Source organism: Lathyrus oleraceus, chromosome 6 (assembly GCF_024323335.1).
Source record: "Lathyrus oleraceus cultivar Zhongwan6 chromosome 6, CAAS_Psat_ZW6_1.0, whole genome shotgun sequence".
Lineage (NCBI taxonomy): Eukaryota > Viridiplantae > Streptophyta > Magnoliopsida > Fabales > Fabaceae > Lathyrus > Lathyrus oleraceus.
The window spans coordinates 418,562,097-418,571,153 of NC_066584.1; the positions used below are offsets into that span (position 1 = coordinate 418,562,097).

At 32.7% G+C, this 9,057-nt stretch overlaps 1 protein-coding gene across 1 annotated transcript; it reads left to right on the forward strand.

Moving 5' to 3' along the window:
• Positions 1-2,748: 2,748 nt before the first annotated feature.
• Positions 2,749-7,732, forward strand: LOC127093341 (sterol 3-beta-glucosyltransferase UGT80B1). Its single transcript, XM_051032255.1, has 14 exons — positions 2,749-3,463; positions 3,727-3,875; positions 4,019-4,261; positions 4,443-4,554; positions 4,732-4,902; positions 5,373-5,436; positions 5,596-5,653; positions 5,759-5,936; positions 6,117-6,247; positions 6,412-6,514; positions 6,726-6,802; positions 6,918-6,965; positions 7,065-7,214; positions 7,288-7,732. Exons 1-14 carry the CDS (start codon positions 3,250-3,252, stop codon positions 7,489-7,491), a joined length of 1,902 nt encoding a protein of 633 aa, XP_050888212.1. The 5' UTR covers positions 2,749-3,249; the 3' UTR covers positions 7,492-7,732.
• The last annotated feature ends 1,325 nt before the right edge of the window (positions 7,733-9,057 follow it).

Here is a 9,057-nt window from a genome sequence, read left to right on the forward strand (position 1 = left end):
AGTATGAAGAGTTGAAAATGTATTTCAGTACATTGAATATTGTTGGCCTAAGGGTGATGAAAATAAAAGTTCGCGAACTAACACATTCATCCACAACTTTCATGTGTCCACCACCAGTAAAGTACAAGTCAAAGAGGGGAATTTAGAAGAGTAAAAAGGGTGAAGAGAGTGATGTGCATCGTGATCCTTCGCAGTGGGAGTATGCTGAAGGCTCACAGGAAAGTCAAACTACAAAGAGATCATATATAAAACCAACTGCAAGTGAATTGTCTAACCATTCTTCAAGACTTATTTACTTGTCTCAGTTTCATGTTTTGTTACATAAGTACATTAATGACATTGTTCATTTGGATGAAGATGGAAATTGTGGTTTCTGTGCTATTACAACTTTACTTGGATGGGGCAAAGAGTCATGGCCTTTGTCTTAGACGCAGTTAGATGTCGAACTTTATCAACACCATAAAATGTATTCCAATGTGTTTTATGATAGGGTCTCTGAACTTAGGAGTTTGTTATGAGTAGCTAGCTTGGGTGTGACTGATCGTGACAAATGGATTACGATTCCTGATATATCGTGACAAATGGATGACGATTCCTGATATGGATTACCCTATTGCTTCTAGATATAGTGTCAAATTAGTCTCGTTGTCCATGAACATTAACATTATTTTCTTTCCATTAGTGGTATCTATGTCCATAGTTGCGAGTAGACATGAGCTTATTGCAGTTGGTTTTGTTAACAACAATCATTGGGTTCAGGTGAAGTTGAAATCCGATTGTCATTTGGCTCCTGTCATTGATCGATGGAGACATAGTTGTAGCGAAGGTGCAAAAGCTTGAAAAACAACGTATGCGTGACGTATAAGACATTGAGAAGAAGAAGTTAGGAAGTCAATATAATTTATTTTATATTGATATTGTAACATATTTTACATTATATGTATATATTTTAATGAGTTAATTGTCTAACTATTTTGTTAAAAATGTAAAAAACTTAAGGATTTTCCAAGACTTCATCTTTGCATACCAGATTTTCAAATATTTGAAAAATTTGATATGCACCAGATTTTTTAAAATATTTGATACTCGTTATATGTTATCGGATTTTTTAAAACATCCTATATACATGCATGAGATATTTAAAAAATCGGTATTTCTTCATACAAATGTCATAAAACCAAATTCTTTTACCATTTTATTTTGAAAATTTATAGTATTTCTTCATACAATTGTCAGAAAATCATACTTTTTATCTGAAATTTTAAAAATTTATAATATTTCTTCAAATAATCTTAAAATATCCGGTATTTATTTGACAATATTCGATATTTATTTATATAAACACAAAAATTCAGTACTATGTCAAAAAAATTTGATAATTGATGACATTTTTAGAAAATCAAAATTATTAAGCAAATACATAAGAGTAAAATTATTGCTCTTATGGGAATAGCAAGTTAAATTTGTAGAGTGATAGGAAAAATTCTCTAATAAACCATAAATTTTTAATTCAAGCTTTAAAATTTTATTGTAGGTCAGACTTCACCTGTTTCCACTATTGAAAATCAGTTTATTTTATACAATTATAAAATTGTTTTATTAAAATTGTATAAACACAACAGAATTATTATTTTTTGAGAATACAACACAGTAAAAATTATTATATAGAGGTCATGTTAAAGAATACAAAAATTGTAACTAAAGAGTGATTTTTAAACTTATAAAATTGAATAAATAATTTTTCAATAGCATTAACATGTTACCGTTTATTTTGTGTGTGTTAACTCTATTAGGAGAAATAGTTTCTTAATTCAAACCACAAATAAGTAAAACTTGATAAACAAAATTTCTTCATGTACTTCAAATTTGAAAATATCCAAACTATTATTTTTTTATAAGGCGTTTATTAATTATTTGAATCTAATTATTTAATTAAAATTTGCTTTACTTTACTATTATATTTTCATTACTTTTACAAGTATATTTTCATTTATTTGTTCTTTATACAAAAATAACGTCCTTATTTTTAATAAATAAAAAAGAAATATTTCTTTTGATTTTTGATAAATTTTTCTTATCCAAAATAACTTTTTTTATACGTGTCAAACATGTAAATATATAATGCTAACGAGTGTCTTTTGAAATTGGTTAAGAGATTAAAAGTGTAAGTTAAATATTTTAAAGAAATTAAGAAAATATTTTTTTTCTAAAATCATATATATTCAAATATTAAAAATATAAATAATTTTTTTTATAAATATTATATATACTCAATAAACTAAATATATAATATTTTCTTATTTAGAATTGTCCCATACGATTGATTAGCATTATTGAAAATTTGAATCTAAATTTTAAATTTGAATAACCGGTTATCATCACCTTATATATATTTTTTTATATTTGAATCTTAATCTATTGTATTGTGATAGGTTAACAGCTAAATCTAATCCATTGAGTAATAATCGATGTTTATATTTCTATTAATTTTCTCTTAAAATTGACAAGCATTCTAATTTCTTTTTATTGAAACCCTAAAGATTAATAAAGGTACAAATAACCATTTTGGTCATTGACTTTATTAGACACCTATCGACTAATAACAAAAATAAATTAAAGACAAAATTGATTCTTTTAAAAAATAAATTCAATACCACTTATTCATTTATAGATATTTATTTATTAAACAATGATGAATATTGTTCAAAAAAAAAAATGAAGAAAAAAATTGTGAAATATTTGCACCGTAAGTGATTCTATAGTTGAATTTGTGGTTAAGTGTTAACCCATTTTAGACACTGTTTTGTCGGAAGCAAGCAACTACCATTCCGAACTCTTCAAATTCAATGTTATTGTCGACATAAACCTTAAACAATTCAATTTTATTTTTGCTGTTTTCTTTTCTGCTATTGATTTCAACAGTAACTAGTATTACATCTTCATACTTCAATTGTGTTGTAAGGTTAGAGTTGAAAATTTTTAGAAGGTTTGAATTTTCAGTTCACCAAACATTCTTCGTGTTTTGAATGACTGTTGGATAGTTAGTTGTACTTTTTTCTTTACTGTGTGGATCAGTAAATTGGTTTGTTTTGGTTGCCATGTGATTAGGACTATTTGTGTTAAGGGAATTGCTACTGTTCAGAATCAGATTCCAATTTCAAGAAATTTGTGATTTTGTTTCTATCTCAGCTTGTGGACAGCTTTAACAAATGATTCTGCAGCTGAGAATTGAAAATACTGATTTCTGTTATGGGTTGTAATGGGATTGAGCATTTGTGCAAACAAGTGTTAGAAGAAAAAAAGGGTTTCAGACAAATGAATGATGATGAGTTGGTTAGTGTTAGAGAGGAAGTTATGTCTCAAGAAGTTGATGATTCAGTTTCTTCTAAGATGGAAGAGGATTCGAAGGCGAATTTCGGACACCAATCATCGGAATCGGAAGCTACTTCTTTGCCACACATAGGTTTGTGCTCATTTGCTTTATCTATATTAGTTTATTCTTTCATGATTTTAGGCAATTGGTGATTGTGAAATACGATGTATCGTCGAGTTTGTGACGTCTAGGCGTGTGTTAGTATTGTGTATAGTTTCGGTGAATTAGGTGTGTGCTTACTTCGTTCTTTGGTTAATTGCTATTGGTTTTGTCCTCAAGGGCTGTTGTTTCTAACTTGCCTATGTTAAGAGATTGATTCAATATGTTTGGTTTATTATATTATGTTCATGAAGGTTTGGAACATTGCATCACAACAACTAGTGGAACTGAGAGAAATTTACTAATGGCTGAAGATGAGATTATGATTTCTAGGTCAATGACAGAAAAGAGAGCGCTTCGAAGGCATGACCTAATATTGGACAGACTGTCAGAGCATGAAAAGGTGGGTATATGCATGTTTTATTGGTTGTCGATAATCTGAAATTTCAAAGTTGTGCTTGTGTTTGTTTGTTCCGATTGGAGTAAGCTATAACTTCCTGTTGTGGCCGGTATTGTTTGATGACACTTCATTGTTTTGCTTCTTAGGAAAAACTGATAGCTAACCTAGTGAAGATACAAAAAGATGGGACTGTTGAAGTTGATTTGGAAAGGAGTGCTAGTGTTGCTTCAGAGTTGTTAGAGCTTCAGTCTTATGAAGAGTCAACAATGAGTGGAAGTTTTATTATTTCTGATTCAAAAAAATCAGTTCCGCGGTTACAAATTGTCATACTTGTGGTTGGAACTAGAGGAGATGTACAACCTTTTGTTGCCATTGCAAAGAGACTTCAGGCATGTTTGAGTATTTCATTTCAGTTCATATTAATCTACATGAGAAAAGTGTGTGGTAAAATAGTTATGCTTTTTGTTATTGCGTACTTTCCCGACAGCTAAAAATTATATTTCTGTGCACGAGATAATTTTTCCTTACTAATAAAAATCGGTTATGTGAATTTTGAGTTTGTACTTGCAGGAGTATGGTCATCGTGTTAGGATAGCAACTCATGCTAATTTCAAGACATTTGTAAGATCCGCTGGTGTAAATTTCCACCCTCTCGGTGGTGATCCTCGGGTATTGGCAGGATGTAAGAGGTTCCTTTTAATAATTTTGTTAGTATCTGTTAGTTTATATTTCGGTATATTTGTACTTTGTGTGTAACATATTGAAACAAAAACATATTTTGTTTTGACCATATTCCATTTCTATCCAACTCATTATATATGCATCTTCTGATAGACTAAATGAGTTGTTTAAATGATAGATATGGCAAGGAATAAAGGTTTGATCCCTTCTGGTACGACGGAAATATCGATCCAAAGAAAGCAGCTGAAGGCCATAATTGATTCTCTTCTTCCAGCTTGCACAGCACCTGATTCAGAAACTGGCATTCCCTTCACAGCTCAGGCTATTATTGCCAACCCTCCTGCATATGGTGAGTGATTAGAAGATTATTGTATTTAGGGGTGGCAAAACAGACCTGCCCCGCTGGGAAATGCTCGTTTTTCCCGCACTTTTTCGTGGGGTGGGCCAAGATTTTACGCACGCACCCTCTAATGTGCCGCCATGCCCCGTTTATTGCGGGCGAAGGCATTAGCATAATTTTTAGCAGTTGCGGACCCGCCCTCATTTTTTCGTTGGGCGGGCCAAGGTTTTACGCCCGCGCCGTCAACAATGCCCGCCCGCCCCACCCCGTTTTTTTGCGGGGCGGGCATGCCCATTTGCCACCCCCATTGCGTATTCATATTTCTCAATTCCCTATCTTCTTATAATTGATTTTCTTTCAAGGATTAAGTGCCAATAGTTATTTTATTGTAACATGATAATCATATTGTCATGCTTTGCAAGTTTGCCAAGCACATTGTTTCTTATAGAGAGAATCATATCGTTGATTCCGGCTTGCAGGGCATGTACATGTTGCTGAAGCCCTTGGGGTGCCTATTCACATCTTCTTCACCATGCCATGGACGTGAGTTTAATCTGTTATAATAGCTTATTCACATATAATTTTTCATAACAAGACATAAGTTATTTTCTTAGTCTTGAATAATATTCATGCAGTACTAAAATGTTTTAGTTAAGACTACAAACTGAATTCTGTTACATTTTCTTATTATTAAATACGCAGGCCAACCTATGCGTTTCCCCACCCTTTGGCACGCGTTCCTCAAGGGGCTGGTTATTGGGTATGTCCTTCGCCGAACCAATATTTCGTAATCTGATTTTTATATTTTTATGAATACTTGCTGGACTTTCTTACCAACTTACCTATATTTCCCTGCCATTTCCAGCTGTCTTATATAATTGTGGATCTACTTATATGGTGGGGAATGCGAGGAATCATTAACGACTTCAGGAAAAGAACGTTGAAGCTTCCTCCTATTGCATACTTCAGCATGTATCGTGGATCAATATCTCATTTACCAACGGCCTATATGTGGAGTCCTCATCTTGTTCCGAAACCAAATGGTATGAACAAGGACACAGTTATTAATTGCATCGTACGATATCCTCCCATAAGCTTATTTGTGGCGATAATATAACTTTTTGAACATGATAAGATATAATATCAATCACGGGCCTCCATTAAACAGCTTAAGTTTAGAAGAATTGGTCCTTGAAGATAATGACATTTTTATTAACTTGCAGACTGGGGCTCTTTAGTTGATGTTGTCGGTTACTGTTTCTTGAGGCTTGGGTCGAAGTATCAACCACGGGAAGATTTTGTTCAATGGATTAAGAAAGGACCACCTCCTTTATATTTTGGATTTGGAAGCATGGTATGGTAATACAAACAGTGCAATGATATATATATTGTCTTGAATATCGGTTTCGGGTATACTTGTAAGATAGTGAATATAAAGTTGTTGTCATGAGAAAATTAAAAACATTTTAGAATGTTTTTTTAAAGTCATCTTAAGGAAATTTTATTTACTTATGTCAGCCTCTTGAAGATCCTAAACTAACAACAGATGTTATATTGGAGGCACTAAAAGAGACAGAACAACGAGGAATTATTGACCGAGGTTGGGGTAATCTAGGAAATTGTAAGTGTTCTATTCAAAAATAAATTCTACTTGTTTTTTGTCATTAACTCTATTGTTAAATTTTCAGCATTTTGATGGTCTTAAGTTTAAGAATTGATAAACATATTTCATGATTTGACTTATGATGCACATTGAGAAGATTTTACAGTTTGTTATGTGCATTTTAGGAGATTGACATTAGTTTCACTTGCGCTTGTTTTCAACTATGCAGTGGCAGAAATTTCTGACGACGTTTTCCTTCTCGAGGAATGTCCTCATGATTGGCTGTTTCCTCAATGCTCTGCTGTGGTTAGTTTCAATTTATGCTTTCTTGTGTGATTATTTGGTAAAGAAAAAAAATGATTTGGAGGGGTCACAGCGGTTCTGGTCGAAAGTTCACTCAAATCTAGGTGTGAAATTGCAGGTGCATCATGGTGGAGCCGGAACCACCGCTACAGGATTAAAAGCCGGGGTAATTACTATTCAATAGATCTTCACTGAAATGTTTTTATTTTTGATAATGATGTAGCAATGACACGATCTTTAAATGTCGTTAACCGTTAATTTGCAGTGTCCAACAACAATAGTTCCATTCTTTGGAGATCAATTCTTTTGGGGAGATAGAATACATCAGAAAGAGTTGGGACCAGAACCAATTCCAATATATGAGCTCAATGTTGAGAATTTATCAAACGCTATAAAATTCATGCTCCAGCCAGAGGTAGATTTATAACCATCAAAAGACCTTTCTCATTGCGAAACCAATAATAATTTTGACTGTTAACGTGTCTCAGGTGAAGTCTCGGGCGATGGAAGTTGCTAAGTTGATAGAGAATGAAGACGGCGTTGCTGCTGCAGTTGACGCGTTTCATCGCCAGCTGCCCGACGAGCTACCACTGCCAGCTCCTTCTCCTGTTGAGGAGGACCACTTAAGTCATATTGAGTGGTTTTTTGACCAACTTGCAAAGTGGTGTTGTGTGCCTTGTGGTGGTGTCTAGATTTTTTATAATTAATATATATATATTTTTTTTTACTTCTTTATTTCATTATTATGTAATTAGGTTTGATAGGAGCTTTCTGTTTTGTCAGAATGGTAGCATAGTGTTATGGTATGGTATTTCATTCATTCTGACAGAACTTTTTGCACATGATAAAGAATTTACAGTGCAAAAAAGAATACTATAAACGCAGCTGAAATGAAGAAAAAAAAAGAGCAAGAAAGAAAATCATTCATAATTACTTGTTTTGTTCGCTACTAACTAAACGTCATGGAGGGAGTCAGACAAAACACATGATTTATTTGAAGTCCGCGGCACAAGAAAGAGTAGAACTCCATTTAATATGAGCCATGTTACATGTCTCGACAGTCATATTTTTTTATAGAATTTAAGAAGTTCATATTATCAAAATCTTGTAGGAATATCCGGAAAGTCACACCCACATTTAATAGACACAACTGGCCGTCAAAGTAGCAAGCAATTGATAATAGTTTTGATATTTCCAACTAAGGTTATGTAGGAGAAACATTAACACTTTGACTTTGCAAGACAAACTTGCCTGGAAGGGAGTTATGCCAAACCTGTCAAATAGGTAATTTTCATATCCAATTCCAATGATCGTCACAATAATAATAATTATGCATAAATGACAACCAATGCAACCTAAAATAACAAAAGTTTGAAGTAGTAGTAATTGTTTGAGGGCAGTAAAAGATTTAAGTCTACAACGATATTTTAACCATTAAGACATATGTCCTTGATATTCAACCTCATAAATTGAGGACGAATTTCTTGTATATTTTTAAAAAGAAGATGTTTTGAATGCCAAAGTTGAAATCAAACATTGGTATCTCCATATTTCATATAATCACCTGACCTAAAACTATAATCGACTAACAATAAAAAGAGTCAAATGCACCTCAATGTATATTCTTGTGAATTTACACATATATTGTTTATAATTCTGTTTGTTGAATGTCAAGATGTCAGACACAATGTCGTAACAATGTGTATGACAAAGTTAGTACGTAATATGTAAAATAATAACAATGAGAAAAATGACACAGTAATTGGTAATCTAGTTCGGTGCAAAACCACCTACGTTTAGAGGGAGTTAATTAAGAAAGAAAATTCCCTCTTAATAGTCAAAAGTACAAATTTGTCAAATTTGAACTTTTCTAGTTCAATGCCGCTTTTCCTAATATTACCTATGAATTTCTATTCAAGACTCCCCCTGACTATGAAATCCCTCTCACTTTCTCTCAAACACTCTCCCAAGTATATGGACAATTACAATAGATTAAGAATGATGGTGTGAATTACAACTTACGGTACTATATTCCTTAACATAATAATAAGACTTACAAATAGAGTATGATAACACAAAATAGATTACTCAAACAAATAAACACGCCTTGCTTAATTCTCAAGGTCTGAGTATTTACAACGGAGAGCTCCTTCTTAAATAGAAACAAGGTCTACTTGCAATGACCATTAGGGTTTCCATCTTTGGACATAGATGAACAATCCCACATGCGCAAGAAATAATTCTTCATTAAATTGATT